Raw genomic sequence first — 20,135 nt, forward strand, 5'->3', positions numbered from 1 at the left:
AAAATTTTATTACTTGCGAAGTGCACTAGGAGGAACAGCAGCGGCGTCCATTTCCAAAATCAAATATACGGCCGACAATTATGAAGTGGCATGGGCCACAATTTCAAAAAGATTTGACAATACTAAAAAATTAATATATGAACATATTAGAGCTATTTTTTCATTAGAAAATATACAAAAACCGACAGCTGAAAAACTACAAAATTTAGCTGACGATATTCACAAACATTTGGGATCTATTGAACAATTGGGGCAAAATATAACTAATTGGGATCCTCTACTAATTTTTTGGATTACTAATAAATTAGATACTAGCTCAAACCTTGAATGGGAAAGGGAAAATAGAGATCAGGAAGAATTGCCAAAGTTAGATAAATTCCTACAATTTTTACAAAAACGTTCCAATTTTCTTAATATGTTAGAATCAAAGAACAGTCTCAGTTTAAATAAATCAGATTCAAAATTTAGTAATGAGGAAAATAAATTCAATAAACAAAGTAGAGTAAGGTCATTGACCTCAAGTACATATACATGCTCCTATTGCAAGAAAGAGCATTCAATATATCGTTGTGCAGAGTTTCTCGGATTAACAATAACACAAAAAAAAGATTTTGTCAAAAAATCAAATCTTTGCCATAACTGTTTGCGTTCGGGTCACTCTGTCAAACAGTGTAAATTAGGGCCTTGCAAAGTGTGTAAAGCTTGGCACAATACAATTTTGCATGAAAAACTCGAGATAGCGGACAACGCGAGCTCAAGTTCCGCAGCACTAAGCAGTGGCGTAGTGGTACCAGCGGCGGGGCAGGTGCTATTATCTACCGCCTGTTTACTCATTTCAGACAATTTCAATAATTTTCACAAAGCAAGAGCGTTATTAGATTGTGGTTCTCAAACTTCCTTTATAACGGAGGATTTGCAAAAGCGTTTGAATATTGCGACACATAAAACAGATCTTTCAATTTTCGGAATTTCAAACAATATTTCAAAGGTCAGTAAAAGGTGTAAGGTTTCATTTAAATCTATACATACCAATTTTAAAGCGCATGGCAATTGTTATATTCTAAAAGAGATTACAAGTGTGATGCCGTGTTGTCGAATCAACACGCAATCTTGGGCGATTCCAGGTGATCTAAAGCTAGCTGATCCACAATTCAATATTCCCGGACCAGTAGACATGCTCATTGGCGCGGACCTATTTTGGACAATCTTAAGCAATAACAAAATTTCGTTAGGAAAAAATATGCCGCTATTAATTGATACAGTGCTAGGTTGGGTTGTATCTGGGCAAATAAGTACTAACAACGTTGAAAAGGCTTCTTGTAATTTAAGTATAAACCAGGAATTATTAAATTCAATAGCCAAATTTTGGGAAATCGAGGAAATATCTAGCACGCGACAACTTTCTCCAGATGAACAATTTTGCGAGGACAATTTCATCAAAACTACTACCAGAGACGCGAACGGACGTTTTACAGTCACTATACCTTTGAAGCAACAACCTTCTAGTTTAGGTGAGTCGAAAGCTCAAGCCGAAAAACGTTTCTATGCATTAGAACGAAAATTCAGGAGAGATCCAATGCTGCACAGCAGATATATACAATTTATGAACGAGTATAAAGAGCTAGGCCATATGACAATTTGTAACGGCAATGATTCAAGCTTCGAATATTTCATGCCGCATCACGGAGTTTTGAGAGAAGAGAGTTTGACCACAAAACTACGGGTAGTTTTCGATGCATCAGCGCCCTCTAGCAACGGTCTATCCTTCAACAATATTCAAGTCATTGGACCCGTTTTACAAGACGATTTACTATCAATAGTCTTAAGGTTTAGGAAATATAACTATGTAGTTTCGGCAGACATAGTTAAAATGTACCGGCAAATTTCAATAACGCCCGAGCAAAGGCATTTGCAAAAAATTGTATGGCGCGAAAATCCGAGTGATAACCTGGAAGTCTACCAGCTAAATACCGTTACATACGGGCAAGCCTCTGCCAGTTATCTTGCAATACGCTGTTTAGCTAAACTCGCTGAGGATATTCAAGAAATGAACTCGGAAATAGCCGAAATCATTAAGCACGATTTTTATGTAGATGACCTGTTAACAGGTGCACCTACACTTGAGCATGCGCAATACATATGTAAAGCGATAAGTGACACTCTTAAATCGGGATGTTTCGCACTCCGAAAATGGTGCTCTAACGACACCAACGCGCTCAAAAATATAAGTTCAAATGATTTAAAATCCGATATACTAGAATTTGCGCATGATGGCAAAACAAAAACATTAGGCTTGATATGGGTTTGCAATAACGATAAGCTTCAATATAAAATTCATACCAATCCTATAGGTACAAAGGTCACAAAACGCACAATTTTATCTACTATATCAAAAATATTCGACATCCTTGGTTTACTAAGCCCATGTACTATTATCGCAAAAATGATAATGCAAAAATTATGGGAAAATAAATTAGCTTGGGATGACACTATTCCAAAGGCTATATCTGAAAATTGGGTAAGGTTGGAGAAGGAGCTTCTTATTTTGAACGATCTTGAGTTAAACAGACAAGCTATTTGCAAGAATGCTGTTGAATTACAACTGCATGGTTTCGCTGACGCTTCGGAAAAGGCTTACGGAGCCTGTGTTTATTTGAGAAGTATTGATTCCGATCAAAAGGTTCATGTATCCCTGTTATGCGCCAAAGCAAAGGTGGCACCTATAAAAACAATACCAATCCCGCGGTTGGAATTATGCGCAGCATTGCTTCTAGCCCGCCTAACAGATAAAGCTAAAACTGCTTTGAAAATTCAATTCAAATCTTTCACACTTTGGTCGGACTCAACTATAACTCTAGCTTGGGTACGCACAAGCCCGAATCTGCTAAAAACATTCACGGCCCATAGAGTGGCAGAAATTCAGTCTCTCACTAAACACCCGATTGGAGGCACATCCCCACCCACGATAATCCAGCAGATATTGCTTCAAGGGGAATATATCCTAGTCAAATTTTAAACTCTGATTTGTGGTGGCGCGGCCCTACTTGGCTAGCTAAGGACCCAAGTTTTTGGCCCAATGACAAGCTGGAGGTGGTTCATGATTTACCTGAACTTAAATCCAGTCTTCTGACCAATGTTGCGCCCCCTACTCTGAGTTTTCCCTTTGAACGTTTTTCAAATTTCTCAAGAATGCAACGAACAATGGCATACATTTTACGATTTAAGGATAATTGTCTTCAGAGAAATCGCAGAAGAGGCGGTTCTCTTACAGTACAGGAGTTAAGTGATTCTCTAAAATGTCTCATTCGAATTTGTCAATCTCAATCGTATTCTACCGAAATTGAAACATTGAAAAATAACAAGCCTTTGAGCTCCCATAGTAATCTATTAAGTCTTAGTCCCTTTCTAGAACCCGATGGTTTGCTACGCGTAGGAGGGCGACTAAAACATTCAAATTACTCCTTTGACAAAAGGCATCCAATTTTGATCAATTCAAAGCATCATTTTTCAAAGCTACTATTTTTACAAGAACATGAACGCCTATTGCATGGCGGCCCTCAGCTGCTCTTAAGCACTATAAGAGAAAATTACTGGGTTATATCCGGTAGAAATCTTGCACGAAAGACTGTTAAGAATTGTGTGAAATGCTTCAAATTCAATGCTAAAACCATACAGCCAATTATGGCCAACTTACCGCGCGATAGAACTAATCCTTCTAGTGCATTTTCAATAGTGGGAGTTGATTACGCGGGGCCATTTATGATTAACGATAAGAAAGGTAGAGGTTGTCGTTTAAGTAAATGTTATATTGGCGTATTTATTTGTTTATCAACTAAAGCAGTCCATTTGGAATTGATTTCTAGCCTTTCTTCAGAATCATTTATTCAAGCGCTATATCGTTTTGTCTCTAGACGAGGCAAACCATCAAAAATATTGTCCGACAATGGAACAAGCTTCGTCGGGGCACAGCGAGAGCTAAAGGATTTTCTAAAACATGGCAGCAACACTATAATCGAGAAATGTAGCTCTCAGAATATAGAGTGGAGGTTTATACCACCCTACTCTCCTCATTTCGGAGGTTTGTGGGAAGCAGCTGTCAAAAGCGTAAAGCACCATTTAAGGCGCGTTTTGACCCAAGTTCATTTATCATTTGAAGAATTTGCCACAGTTCTCGCACAAATCGAGGCGATTTTGAATTCGCGTCCTTTATGCCCACTGAGCTCTGATCCCAACGATTTTGGACCTCTTACCCCAGCTCACTTCTTGATTGGAAGACCAATAATTGCAGCACCTGATCAAGATGTCACCGACATAAAAATGAATCGACTTTCCAGATTTCAGCTCGTACAACAATTAGCACAGCACTTCTGGAACAGATGGAAATCTGAGTACATTGCGGAGCTCCAAAGACGCACCAAATGGAAGTCCAACCAAGGCCATCTAGTAGAAGATTCTCTCGTTTTAGTGAAAGGCGAGAACACTATGCCCACTCAGTGGTTATTAGGTAGAATCAGCAAGCTCCATAGAGGCCCTGACGGTATCGCTAGGGTCGCTTCTATAAGAACTCCCTCTGGAGAAATCATCAAAAGAAGCTTTCAAAAAATCTGCCCCCTTCCAGTTGACCTTTGAAAGCCATCCTTATGCTTTCAACGCGGGGAGTATGTTCACGCCAGAATTAATTCAAAACTCATGAAAACTGGCAACGCTGTCCGACCAACCGACTACTGAGCGAATAGAAGAAATGAGATATATAATAAGTTCTGTTGTTAAAGCTATGTAAAAAATTTTCTTACAAATAAATGTTAATGTGAACGTGTTAATAATAACTATAATACAAAACAATCATTTTCAATCAATCTATTATGTACTAGATTTTTTCCCATGAAATCTTGTACTATGAGGTTTAAGGAAATGTGAGTTAATCCTGAACGAAAACTCGTATCAACGCCTATGGAATCTTAATATATAATTAAATTTCTTATTTATAGCTATGCTTCATGGTAAAATAATCTCCATCAATTTAATGCTAAAAATACACTAATATCTATAGTAATTTCTAATCAGTAGCTTTATCAGTGGTACTACTGTGAATGATGAAACAATGAGTTAATCAGTGTTTTTATTTAATTCTTTGAATATGTCACATCACCAAATGAATCAATTTCGATATACATTTCTCAACTCGAGTTGTTTTCTTTTAGTAGATTCTTATAGAAAGCTTGAGATATGACATTAGTGAAGAAGGCCATTGTAATTAATAAGTTCAAGAGTCAAGTGTCAGGTCAACGTTGATATTATTGTCAATCTAATTGTATTAACCGTTCCTTATAGTTAGTCATCACTTATGCTTTATGCTGCGAATATTTTTGGTATGGATGAATAATGTATAATATGATGACGTTAATAATTGCAATCTTAAATGGCGGCTATTAAAAACAACTCAGAAGAGAATCTTAATTAATTGTGCTTTTGAAAATACAAGATGGTTTTAAAATTGGAACTATGTATTAAACGTAAAGATATTGAATATTACAATAACCTAGCCACCTGACGTAACCTTAGGAAGAACTATAGTAGTAGTATAAATAGATAGAGGAAGAGCCAGTGACCAATTTTGGGTGGTAATTTAAAAAGTCACGAAACTTTCTACAGTAAATCCTCTATGCCTACTTAAAATTAAAAGCCACTTCTGGCAGCCCTGTGTAGTCAGGGTAGCCTACCCTAAAATTTTAAGTAGGTTAGAAATTTACTTTCAACAGTATGTTGTCTTGGAATTTTTGCCAGAGCATTTATATCTCTCCTAATTGTTGACAGTACGCTATAAATATTTATAAAAAAAATTCATTTTGTCATTTCATTTTAATGGAAGAAATAAAATAAATAAAAAATTAATAACATAGAATGCCAGAAAAAAATTTCATCATCAATAGTATGCCAGAGCGAGTAACGAGTCCGTGAGAGTGCAAGTAAGACGTAATATGGAAACCTGTGGATTAGTAAGAAAGAGAGTAAAATATATAGAAGTTGAATATATACAATTTAAGAAAAATTTTATCATAAATAAATAAAAGATACAAAATTTACGTTTGAGGAATTATTAACTTGTTTAATCCTCGTTCATCCTCGTGTGCACATTCATATCGTTCGCTGTGATCCTCAATGAATACAGATAGAAATACATATGTATATAATATGTATGCAATTTATACAAAAAATACACTTACCATCAATATTAAACACCAAAGTGGACTAACTTTAATAATATATTTTCCGAGATTTCGAATATTTATATATTCATCATCTGGGAAATAATTAATTAAGATTTTCGGTGGATTAGGATAGCATTAATTCTTTTATAAATTTTCAAACTCATAGGATTCAAAATTAAATATCCAAATTGACGTTTATAGAAATATTGAAAAATTATATATAATATGAAATTTCGTCTATATATGAAGTGCGTCTAACATTTTCATCTAACATTCGTTCAAATATTACATCGAAAAGCATCGAACTCAAACCCTGTAGGTATAAAGGAAATAAATTTTGTTTTAAGGCCATCAATCGACCTTATTCAATGGTAAAGATTCTGTTCTTTGTAGAAATAAATAATAAAACTGATTATTTATTGGGAGGATAGATTCGATTTAAATTCACAATCACAAGTTTAATGAATTTATTTTCCCTATATTTCTTCTGTTACAGTTAACGATTATTACGTTTCCACGAGTATTCTTCAGTACTTGTGACTTAGTATGTATGTACGTATGTTTTCATTTTATCAATAGATTCCAGGATATGAGGCGTCTGTTAATTTATCTATAATCTTTGCTTTTAATAAAGGTTTTTATGTATTGTATTTTAGAAAAGGACAGACCGATAGCTTAATACCAGGGCTGTCGCTTCATTTCAGTCTTTGGAAACAAATTATTTTGTTTTTATATTATTAAAAATATTATCTTGTTAAAACTTTCGCTTTGTTGTTGTCTAGCCTTGTTTATTCGTTTAGCTAGATAAGATGTATAAATTAGTTGTGTAATTTATTGTTTCTAACAATATACACATAAAAACAATACAAACCAACAAATTACAGTGCAGTGTTGAAAAAAAAAATGTTAAAATATTTATGAGATAAAAATAAATTATTAGAAAAGAAGAAAAACATGAGATAGATATGGGATACTCAAGGATTCAGGGAGACACAATGGAGTAAGTTATAGTGGAGAATGAGATAATACAAAGATCGATTATCATTGTTATTGTTCATATTAAAACAAATTCATATTAGGCAAATATTATCAATGCTGTTTTCTACTTCTATGTTTTCAGATATGTAACTCTAATTATAAATCATAGTTAGTAAATAGATATGTGGACTTTTACTTTCTCACTGTAAATATTTTTCATAATTGTACTGAATAAGTTAATTATAATTATTCATTTAATCTCATCTTAATGATGTTAGCTTTTTGATTTTAACACGTTGTTTAATCATACTATCGACAAAAATTACCATTTGGCTCATATAAAAAATATGCGTATATGCTATGAGGATTAGTTCTTTTCAAAAAAATTTGTTCAGAAGTGCATTTAGATTTGAGGGTATTCTCTTCTTGAATTTTAGCCGATATAATAATTACATGAAGAACATTGTATTTGCAATGTCCTATTGTAAGTCTAGTGAGAATCACTTACACTTTTTATGTTGAAAGTTTTCACAATTTCACTATTGGTTTAAATTCGCTAACCTTAGCCAGCGATTTCTGCGCCAGCTTGGTTGCTAGTTTTCAAGTCACTTGTCAGGCTTTTTGGTAGATATATTTATTGTTATATTCCCACTAGGCTCACATACATCCGCTTCTTTATTGTTTTCTTTTTCTTTTTTAGAAACGTATCAAATTAACTTGATAGTATGGAGAGTAGAATAGAAATCCGATATTTGTTCAAAAGAAAAACTAAAATTATTATAGTTTTTGATGTCGTATCCTGCTGGAGTCTGTTATGATTTCATAGCTCTTTATAACTCTATCAAGACCAGTACAACATTGCAAAACAGAGACTATCCGAAGGTGTACAATGGATAGAGACCTTGTTGTAAACTGCATATTATGTACATTTTTGAAGTTCTCTAGCTTTAGTGTAACAAATTTTCTTTCAAGAAATCAACAGCTGTGAAATTTGGCAAGAAACATTCATCAAGTTGGAATTTCTGAAACCGTTGGAGGTTTACATATTGAACACACTATTTACTGCTACTGCTACATCAAAACTCACAATTACACTGTATAACGCACGTTTCGATAATTGATCGTCTTCACAGACTGAACTATTTTGTTGCCAAGAAAGTTGTGAATGAAAGCCATTGAACAGCTAAATAGATATCCTCGAATTTTGTTTGAGCTTATTTCTTTTAAAAAATATTAGGATGGTGAATGCAAATAATAGAAAAGGAAACACTATCAGATGATGTTATGAGTCTGTGAGTTATTAACTTTTCGTACATGAAATCATTGAGTACTGTTTTGTTGGCCAAATCTATACAAACATGATTGTTGGAAAGAATAATAATATAAAAGAATACGTTATTTTTGTAGTTGTTATTAGTACAAGAATTTGCTGCAATTTTATTGGAAAAACAGTTGAATTAACTGCTTATGAATAATTTGGAAGAAATGTACTCGGAGTAATAGAGTCGAAATTATTGATGGTACACTTCATTTGGACTTATGTTTATAACTTCGATATTTGTTGGCGTAATGAGACAGGTATTTCGATTGAAAGAGAGTCAAGATCAGATTAAAAACAAAAAAATACTCAAAAAGAAGAGAGAACCTCAAAAATTAAGAAAATCAGGACCTGAGAAGTAACAAATGAAACAAAAATCAAAACTTAAAAGTCTCATTATTGACGACGACTCATATATTACTTTTGACGGGAGTGAAACGGCTAATAATAAGATTTATTATTGTCATAACATGAAGTAAAATTTTTCAACACCCTGTATGATTATTGTCGCGACTTTACCCATCAACTATAAACAAATTAGTATTTGAAGCCCTAAATAATCAAAAGCTCACTATGTGTCTTTGTCAAAAAGGAAGCAATTTCATTAAATGTTTGTTTAGAGTTTCCCGAATTGATGGCGGCTTTATAAGGCATTTAAAGACAATTGATAGCTTTCATTTTGTAAACGATTTGTTGAATCAAGTTCAGCTTTATGGATATTTTTAAACTAGGAGCATTACAACTTTAACCAATAAAAATTGGTTTCGTATTGAGGTGCTACTGAAAGTACTATTTCATCATTTGAGGTCAATATATTGTCAAAGTAACCTATTAAATTGATAATCAACTTATTTAATTATTAATCATTGTCTACATAGACATAGAAATATGGTCGCCGCAAATAAACAAACAATTGATATTCAGAACCTTTATTTTTTGACAACTATTCGATCTTTTAAGAAAAGGTATTAACACAAAAATCAGAAAATTATATTTTAATGCTGTAAAATTTATTCATAAATTAGTAAAAATACATATGTTGGAGATAATTCAAACTTTCCTTTTATATAGAAATAAATATGCCTGTGTTACTTAACCGAGTTTTATTTCAGACTTATTTTTCTGAAGTTTATCATTAACGAAAGTTTCAAACAGTTTTAAAAATTTCGGGTTGAATCTATCAAATGGCAATAATGACATTTTGGTTGAGGCTATCCGATCAAAAAGTTTGAGACAACAATTGTTTTACATAAGTGTATTTCATATTTATGAATTAAATTATGTTCACTAAAATAGTTGGTATTAAATTTTTTGCATTATTAATATCATAGAAAATCATGCTAACTATTCATTTTCAAATAAAATGTTAACTGAAATATTTAATCTATAAATATTCAAATTCCGTTTAATCATTCACACATTCGAGTAAAATTTTATCCACCAATATACAATTCTCTCCTTCACCATCTCGGCGCACTTCTTTTCCTCTTAATATTTAAGGTATAAACAAATTTGCAGCCTCCACAACTATGTAGTAACATTATGCTACAAACTAACGTTGCCTCTTTTGTTAAGATTACTTGAGACAGTGTTTTGCTTGTGATATATTAGCATGTCTACAAAGAGGAAGCACAATACAACGCAATATGTGGCGTGCTCTTTACTCCAACATGTTACCCCAGTGGGATTATGCCTTCACATATATTTTGGTAACAGTAGAACAAACAACATATATTTTTACTATAAAAAGTTTGAATCGAAAAAGTGGTACACACATTTCCCATATTATAGTTTACGTTTTTTACAGATTGTTAATAAACGTCATTTTATTCTATTTGTCAATTTTTATAACACAATATTGACGTGATAATTGTGTTTTCTAAATTAAATTCGCATTTCATGGTTCAACAGCTTAGTGAGTATGATAGGAGGAGAATAGTATGCTTTCGCGAGTTTGTTCTTATTTGTCCTGATCAACAGAAGTGTAATATAGGGTAGTAGGTCAAACATAGAATAAAGAAGTCCATATAAGATGTGCTTGAGCTTGTGGAATAGGACGTATTAGAAGAACGATTCCACTCCAAGATCGTCGACTTTGGTTTTTAGCTCTATAGGATTGCTTTACGTCCACAAGGATCAATAGTTTTAAAAGCATGATAGGCCATTAAAAATGCGTATTTTTTATCGCTGAACCAGAATTTTTGGACAGTTCTGACTTTTTTCTTCCCCTCACTCCAAGACACCAAATTTATCGAATGGTTGGAACCTTGAATGAAATGACATAATTCCAGGAGATTGTGTGATGAAAGACGACATTCTCAAATTTTTGTGGTAATCCATCTGCACCACACTGTCCGAATAATGGTATGGGGGCTATTGCTTATAAAAGTAGGTCACCTTGCCCCCACAGATCTCTAATATTTCATCCGTAGAACTCCGTTGGGACATTAGGCAGTGAAGATTACTAAGTTTATCTTATCCTTCACGGATTTTAACGGCACTTTAGCGTGAGGTAGATGTAACCTGGGCGATATACCTGGAACAAATTTCTTAGTGCGTGAAACATAATGAAAGTCCAACACATTATTAATTTTTCCCTTTATTCCTACGATAACATTTTTCTCAAGTTTTGCATGCTTACTTATCTAACCTAAGGACACGTGCCTTCATTATTCATAAGACTTCACATTAAGTTGTGAGATTTTTGTGAGCATACCTAAAACGGTATAAATAACTTTAAAACTGTGATTTATTTTTATAAACTTTTCTTCATAACTACTACTTCAATATTATTTCGCTTCATTACGTAAGAATTTACAAATTATGTTCCACGAAACTTCATCCTTGACTAAAAAATCCTATAATTCACCTACTCTTTTCAGATGAGAAAAACAGAAATTATATGATCGCTTGAAAGAATATTTTCATTATGATTATTTTCATAATACAGTATGCATATCTTTGGCTTTTTTTACAGATACGTGCTTATATCTTGCCAACAATACTACAATCGACTGTATTCCAAAGTATCAATATGGATCCAACTACTGTTTATTTGGGGAATCGCGTTCCTTCTTATGGTAAGGATAGATTGGATAAATTTTATTTTTATATATATATATATATATATATATATATATATATATATATATATATATAACGTAAGTTAAGTTCCTCGAGTGTGCAACGAGTTCGGCAGTGGTACGAAGACCTGGTTCAGGATGATATAGAACTACCACGCTAGAGATGACCGCTCTTTTATTTCTAGTGTTTTGAGAAATCGAACGGTCACAGCAGTTTCTCTTCAAAATTATCTGCAATAAGGGAGAAATGTAAATATAAGTAAGTGGACAGTTAGGAGGTGACTTTATGCTGCTGGATTATCTTCTTGAACTGGAGTTACTTGACCACCACTTTTCCATGAGCACCGGATTGCCATGAATTTTGCACGAGAACACCTTGCTTGGGCAATAGTTGATTCGAGTCGCGTATTGTTTTCTGATGAATCGTAATTCTGTGTTACGGGCTTAGATAGATGTGTAAGAGTGTGGAACGAGATATGCTCAAACGTGTATTGCCGAGTGACTACCATTTGGTGGAGGATCTGCCCCACAATGTGATCCAAAATCTGATCCAAAGCATGCCTCGTCGTTTGCAAGCTGTTATCACTGCCAGAGGAGGGAATGCTCGCTAATGAACGCATTAACATTTTATTTTCTTTCAACGGAAAATATAGGAAATTAAAATTGTTACTTTCATTACTTGACATAAATTAAAAGTATTAATTTCCTTCACTTGCAATAATTTTCTTTTTATCCAGCTAACTATGTTACAACCGAAAAAATCCGAAAAATTTTTATCGACAGCTCAAAGTAAATTTCTGCCATTTATTATTTTGTTAATAAACAGGCAGCTGCGGACAATTTAGGTTAACTCATAGGTCGTGTTTAACAAATCTTCAATAGTTAGCACTGTGAAATTAGACCTAATCAGAGCAAATAAATATGCAATAATAATGAATTTCAGATTTTTCTATGCCATGTAGAATGTAGAAATATAGTCTGATGAAATGAACATGGCTCTTCATATTTATTGAGAAATTAATTATAATACTGTTTATTTTGAAATTCGTTTTCGTGGTATATTTTTTAAGTTAGTTTATAACGATAAATTTGTTTTTGTTGCAGATGCCACCGCTGATAGGAATATGGGGACAACTAGGCTTAAATCCCTCTACATTTTCCTGTACCATATTGAGTAAAAATGGAAAATCTCCGAAAAAAACCATATTTTTGATTGGATTTATTCTACCATGTGTTGTAATAATTCTAGCTTATTCATGTATATACTATAGCGTTCGGAAATCGAGAAAAAAACTTAGATCGCATCGGTGAGATTCTGTTGTATTACTTTATTGTTACAGTTAGCTGTTCACTATGTTCTGTCGTTCAATAAGAGGTGGTGCTGTAGATTCTTCGTGGTAGTATTCTCATAATGCTTTTACGTCTTTATGGAACCCATGTGTTACCTAGGTCATCTCATCTGTATACTACGTGAAAAGGAAAAAATTTAATATCCAGTAATAAAATTTCTAACTCGGTTGGAAATTCTGGAGCCTTACTCGCGTTCTGACAACCAAGTTACAATCTTCAGATATTGAATTGGTGATAAATTAAAATTTAACTTACACTTTGATACTAAATTTCCTATCAATGAACTCCCCCCGCGAAATACAATTTCAGCAGGAAAAATTACATCGGTGGGAAATTTCACATTTATTCCTTAATTTATTGAATTATAGAGTGAGCTATAAGAAATAGGCCCCTTGTCCCTATTTATTTATTAATATTAAAAAAATTGTTCTATCTGTTAAGGACTGTTAATGTCTGTTTTTAAGAGCATCAAGCTCAGACAGTTGAACAGTGTAATTGAGACTGTTGGTGTAGTGGTAGTGTAAACAATGTGTTCAAAATTAAATTCTTATTTTTGGAAAGTGTAACATCAAAACAGATTAAAAGTACATGAGGACTCTTCGCCTGCAATTCAAACAGTAGATGGGCTTGTTGCTTGTAAGAATGGTCATACATATATGAAATACGATATATGAAAGACATCAAAAAATGGTATCAAGGCCAGAAAAAGTAGCGAAAATACAAGATATAAGTATACTTGATCGTCGATTAACTGAGAGCGTTATGGCAAAAGCCGTAGGTGTCTTATTAAGCGGTGTGAAAATTATGTTGGTCATAAAACAGAAATATTGTCATATTCAGTAACACCTGAAGAAAAGCATACTCGTATGCGAATTTCTTAACAATATTTGGAGCGATTTGGAAACGTTATGTGTCTTGAAAACTGTAGATGAGATTGGGTCTACCACCATTTTTCTTACTCAAAACAAGACGATAAGTATTGGTGTGAGATTAAATTAAAATACAAATTATTGTTAAGTCCTTCCTTTTCACCAGACTTGCTTCCTTTGATTTTTAGCAGTTCTCTCATTTGAAAAAAGTAACGGATGGAATCGGATGAAGATGTATTAATAGCTGTGGAAATGTATTTTGACTGTTGCATGTATTAAAGATGGAATGCATAAATTAGCATAAAATCGTGCCTTTCTTTCGAAAGACAAAACGAATTGAACAAACATTACCAAAGAAAAAGGTTGGAGTTTCATTAATAGAATATTTGAAAATTTTGTTTTTCTTTGTGCACTTTGAATTGTGTTGTCAATTATTTGATATATAGTTTTTATCGAAACCGAGTTTTAGATTACAAAAATGAAAATAAATGAAGAGTGATAGCATATTATGATTATGATTAATGTTCATTAGCAACTCATGTCTATCACGAAGGACACAATATGAGTTATGAATCTGCCAAAGTTTTGACAACTGAAAAAACTACAAAAAACGTTTATTATTAGAAACAACATATGTTTCATCAAAATGATCAATGCATTAATAATAAAACTGATTTGAATAACCTTAGTGTAATTTATGCATATCTTTTAGATTTTGAAAAAACAGATTCTATGAAAATTCAACGCCAATTTAACAACCAACTAACCTATAAAATTTATTGTCATTTATATTCTAGTCAATGAATATTCAACTACATTCATAACGACCTAACCTATTGAAATTTAATTTTATCCATAAATTTACCAATCAATATTAAACATCATACACTAAAACTTATCCTTATCCAACTATAAAAATTCAACGTCATTCATAATCTAACCAATTAAAAATTAATGAAAATCCCTATAGTAACCAGAATCAATATTTCAATTAATCAATACTTCTATCAACGTCAATTTGAATATTGAATTTTGAATTCTATGAGTTTTAAAATTTTTACAAACTTTAATAAGATGAAAAATCACCGGTAGTCTTAATTAATTATTGTAAGGGAAATTTTATTATTGTTATACATTTAAACATACTTCTTATATTGTATTTGATCATAATTTCAGTCCCAGACGCTGAATACGTAAGTATTCGAAAGCTCGGAAAATATATTGAAGTTAGTCCACTTTGGTGTTTCCTTGCCACGTTCCCAATAAAAAACTACTATTATCATAATTGTATAAATACATACGAATACAGATGAAAAAAATGATTACGTGCACCTGAATGTACAAAATTATTCCTGTATTTAAAAGTTATTATAATCATGATGAAATACTACTTCATTATATTTCATTGTACTGGTGACGCTAGATCACTTATTATTATTATTTAATTTTTCAGCCCAATCACAGAAAAGAGGAGTTCCCGCCGAGAACGAGATGACAGTCGCTTGACAAAATTGATGGCCATTATATTCCTTTGCTTCCTAATATGCTTCTTGCCACTGATGTTAGTAAACGTTTTGGATGACGTGACTATTATGTTTCCAACAATCCACGTGTTAGCATCTATAGCCACTTGGGCTTCTAGTGTAATAAATCCTTTTATTTATGCAGCTAGCAACAGACAGTATCGTTCCGCTTATTCGAAATTATTCATAATCGTTAAATCTAGTGTAGTTTTTTCTGATTCCAAACATAATTCTAACTTGAAACTTGATAAAAATTCGGTTACCTACAAACCTAGTGGCAGCGTCACACATTCCTGAACTATAAACATTTTAGCGATTCAATACAGATACCCTATATTTATTTTTCAAAATAAGATGCTAATAGACTGGTATTATTATTTAGATATTTAAAAATGTTTGTTTTGTACAATTTATGTAAGGAAAAGTTTCTGCATGGCCAAAGAAATAATGAACATCTAGTAGCATACTTATAACAGAAAACAAGATAAACATGTTCATAAATATAATTGAAGATAACTACCTACATTAGTAGTGAAAGATATTGTTATTATAGGGAAGTACACTGGTACATTTACATCTAAATACGCTATTTTGTTGCATACCTTAGATTTTAATGTTGTTTGATTTTAAAAATTTAATAATCATCAATATTGTTCTCTAAAATATATTATTTGTACACAATGCAAACTGACAGATTGCAATTTTCATTAATGCTTTTTGTTTAATTGAATTCAAAATTTTCTTTTAATGATAAAGTAATAACAAACGGCTCGCTCATTCAGGTAGTGAAATCGTTTCCATAGGAATAAGATTGATTCTATTGAAAATGTTAACCTTATTACCTTAATACCTTATTTGTTTTCTGGCAATCAATGAAAAATAACTTGATCAATATAATTTATTTGGATGTCATTATATGCGATAAAGTACTGAAATTTATGTAAATGTAAATTTAGTAAAGTAGATTAAATAAAGAAACTTAGGAGTATTGCTTGAAGATTGATTTCATCATTGAATAAAATGATATTTTGAGTTAGTCAAATATATTTATGAATTACACATTTGAATCTCACTCTTTTCTTATTTTTTTATTATTCATTACAGTTTCTTTTTATGTATTGGACAAGAAAAAACTAAAGATATATTAATAGTATCACTTACAGCTATAAATTAATATGTATACTCATTTGACTATTCTAAATTAGGCAAGCTATTATTTATTATAACTAGAATAGTTTTAAATGTTTCGAAATAGTTGAAACCAAGTTACCCGATAAATATTTGTTTTTAAATCCCGACATTAAGTAGTTTGTTAACTAATTATTTAAGCTTGGATTAAATTTTGGAATGTATATCATATTTGATATGTTGGTTTTGGACAGAGAGAACTTGATAGAAATTGAATATTTGGATGTGTGGTAGATAATTACCGTACATTTCCAAGTTTTCGATAATAATTTATTATGGATACTGGAATCCAAATATGTAAGGATCTATCCATTGACTTGACAAAAATATGACGTAACATGTCGATAACAATTGAAACTTCACTTAATCAAAAATGGCTGCTTTAGTGCATGTGGCAACTATCGCTCAACATTTTTGTTCTACGACCACGTTTGCTGTGCAACTTGCATCTACATAAAGTTTGATGTGAGATCAATTATCTTCTATAAAAGAGAACTAGTAGTTCCTTTATCATATGCAGAAGACATAATGTAAGAATAGCATTTACCCTGTGGTCGCAAATTATTATTTATTCATTTATTTCTGATTTGAATCAAATTGATATGGAGAAGGAAGTTTGGTATGATATAAATAATCCCACTCATTCAATAGAATATAAAAACACATAGGAAAACAACATAATGTGTAAAAGCTATTAGAAACAATAATAAAAGAAAATTTAAAAATTAATATGAAGATAAATATTTACGCAAAAGTAATTAAACGATTCCTTCTTTTTCAAATCTTGGTAGAACATTAATAAATATTATTTACTTTTTCTTGAGTACTTAACTCCTCTTATTAAATTCTCTTCATTTGATGAATTTATAGGTGGAAAAGACTTTGTTATATATTTTAATTTTAACGCATCAAATGATGGATAATTTACAATACCATTGATAATATTAGCTTTATTCAGGCTACACATTTTACATCGGTGATCAGCGTCAAATTTGTAATTGATTTGATTTAAGTAAATATTTCCTCTTTTTATTAGCTTAACGTAGCTGTATTATTAATCAAGTTTATTAATATGAACATTAGGAAATAACAATCAATAGACTGAAAATTATACGTATATATGAGATTAAAACCACTATTTAAAACAAACTCTATATCTTTACTTAAGCAGTTTTTTAAAAAACTTTAAATAGCTCATAGTGACTAGTTATTCAAGAATATTTATTAGATTGCTAAGTATGATCAATATGTTTATGAGAGATAATTAAGAAATTAAAGAGATCGCGTATGCCAAGACTTCTCCCAAAGTAAACTTATTGTTATTATAAGATATTGCCTTATGTCCCTAGTATTAGTTTTATCCAAAAGTGTAGCATAATATACTTGAAAATTAATGAGATACTGTTTCAGATATTAATTAATCAATTGTGCCATGACTATCTTAAAATCATAAGGCTTCACAGTTAGCTAGTCTGTTTTACCAGAAAAAACCAAACACCTACATGGTATACGATAATATTGTATTACTGTTGTATTCACACATACGGTTTTACATTCCTTTTATATTCCTTAGCCATAATTAGGTGCTTCTCTCTTTTGCTTGGATGTGGATTGGAAATGGAAATTATAAAATGTAGACCTTCAAGAATGGGAATACATATTTTAAATTATGGAACGAATACAAAAGGTTATTTGGAAAGTAAAATCATGACATGAAATGCTGTCTTTTCAACGTACTCCAATGTAAATATTTAGTTTAGTGTATTTTTTTAAAATAGGAAATGACAAAATGATGTGTTTATCATTGTAGTTTTGAGTTAGATGTAAAAAAACCCTAGACCAAAATAGTTATTGGTGTGTTGAGCTTTGTAAGAATATTTGAATAACCAAGAAATCCCGGCTGAGATTTTTTTAACTTTGTCTAAATTTGTTTAATAATAATGTAAGTTCAACAAGCATTTGTTGATTTCCATATTTGCATTCAAAATTGTTCACTTAATTTAGTGAATATAATTTTTTTATAAACACAAATTTTTCAATTTTTGTTCAGTTTTTTTGTATATGACAGTTGAAATTTGTGATCCTATCATATTTATTATAACTAGTGTGATACATTTGTAGTTACCAACATTTTTTTTGTTGTGTCAATTTTTGTACCAGTGAAAATAAAAATAAAAGTATATGAATTTTAGTTATACCACTTTCCCTCTCCCTCGAATTTGAATAATTTTCAACTTGCAGCTCCTCTCAATTTAACTAATTGGAATTGGTGTGGCCGAATCATGGTTGACGTAATAATACAATTAGAATTAAACATTAATTATTAGAAGAACCATAGTGTAATCGCAGAAGACTACATGCAGGAATAATTCAATTTAAACATTCAGACTTAAAGGCTCTATCATAAGAATATGAAGTACTATAACTTGTTGGTCTGAAGCAACTGATTCAGTAGGTGATACCATTGACCAAATAATGAACAAAGCCAGTCCACCCTATTATATTTTTTACTTGATCGATTAACATTCGATTAATATGTCGATCTAGAAGTTAAAATCACATAAAAGATATTTGTATTAATTTTTGTTAGTTGGATTCTGACGTATTAGTCTATTTATGAATGATATTCACTTCTTGGATTTACAGTTTTTAGTGGATCAAACTTGTTAAAATATTTTGCGGGGGTTTGCTTGTAGTGGATTAAGAGTTCTAAATATGGGCTTTCTCTTTTTCATTTGGAATTGGTGAGGCTTATTTAGCAGCTTTTTGTAGTGTTAGAATTAGTTTTTTCATGCTTTTTTAAAGTTTATTCCTAGTTTTTAGGCTGTGCTCGGCTTCAGTTCGTAATCAATTATTACTTCAGTATAAAACCCAGTTAGTTCTTAATGAGTGGAGCATGGTTAATTGTTTGATATTTATTGGTACGGTACTTATTGTTCCAATCACAGGATTATGATCTAAAGAGAGTTCATAGTTGAACTCAACTTCCATATATGAACTTGATAAGTCAGACGTAATGAAGGAATCCAATAGATCATGAGTCTTTACTGGATCTGTTGGCCTTAGGTTGAAATTGACAGGATATAGTTATTCTCATTTATGACTTCTGGAAGCTCTGCGCCTCTTGTACTGGTAAGTCTTGAGCCCTATAGAGTATTTTTTGAATTAGGCAATCCAGTGACCTGTCAAATGAAATTCAATATGGCCTCCCAGGGCAAATATATGTGATTTATTTTGGAGAAAGGTGCTTTTATTTTAATTTAGTGTCTCGATATTTATAATAAACAATAGAAAGTTTAGTTTCATAAAACTTTTGAGCTGGGTAAGTATGTGGATTTAGAACAGTTGTCTATATAAAAACATTCTTTCTTTGTTAGTGGTTTTTAGACTATCAAGAATTATTAAATATTTACTAGTAAGTACACATTGACATAGATTAGATTTTTTCTTGTTTTAGATTTTAATTTAGTGAAATATTTGGATAAGGTATTATGTCCTTTATGACTTATACTAATATCATATTTATTGAAATAATTCGATTATTGTTGGGAAAGTCCTTGTACATATGGCAAGGAAAAATGTTTTATGTTTTGATGTTTCGTTTCTGTTTTGTTTTT

At 31.7% G+C, this 20,135-nt stretch overlaps 1 protein-coding gene across 1 annotated transcript in view; it reads left to right on the forward strand.

Annotated features, from left to right (window-relative positions):
• The window catches only part of LOC130895265 (protein trapped in endoderm-1), a 54,884-nt gene extending 36,175 nt beyond the window's left edge, over nt 1–18,709 (forward strand). Inside the window, exons 3-5 of the mRNA XM_057802490.1 lie at nt 11,483–11,585; nt 12,693–12,895; nt 15,261–18,709. Of these exons, the coding sequence (XP_057658473.1) occupies nt 11,483–11,585; nt 12,693–12,895; nt 15,261–15,627 (673 nt within the window). The 3' untranslated portion in view covers nt 15,628–18,709. The remainder of the gene's footprint in view (nt 1–11,482; nt 11,586–12,692; nt 12,896–15,260) is intronic.
• The last annotated feature ends 1,426 nt before the right edge of the window (nt 18,710–20,135 follow it).

The sequence above is a fragment of the Diorhabda carinulata genome, chromosome 1 (genome assembly GCF_026250575.1).
Source record: "Diorhabda carinulata isolate Delta chromosome 1, icDioCari1.1, whole genome shotgun sequence".
NCBI lineage: Eukaryota > Metazoa > Arthropoda > Insecta > Coleoptera > Chrysomelidae > Diorhabda > Diorhabda carinulata.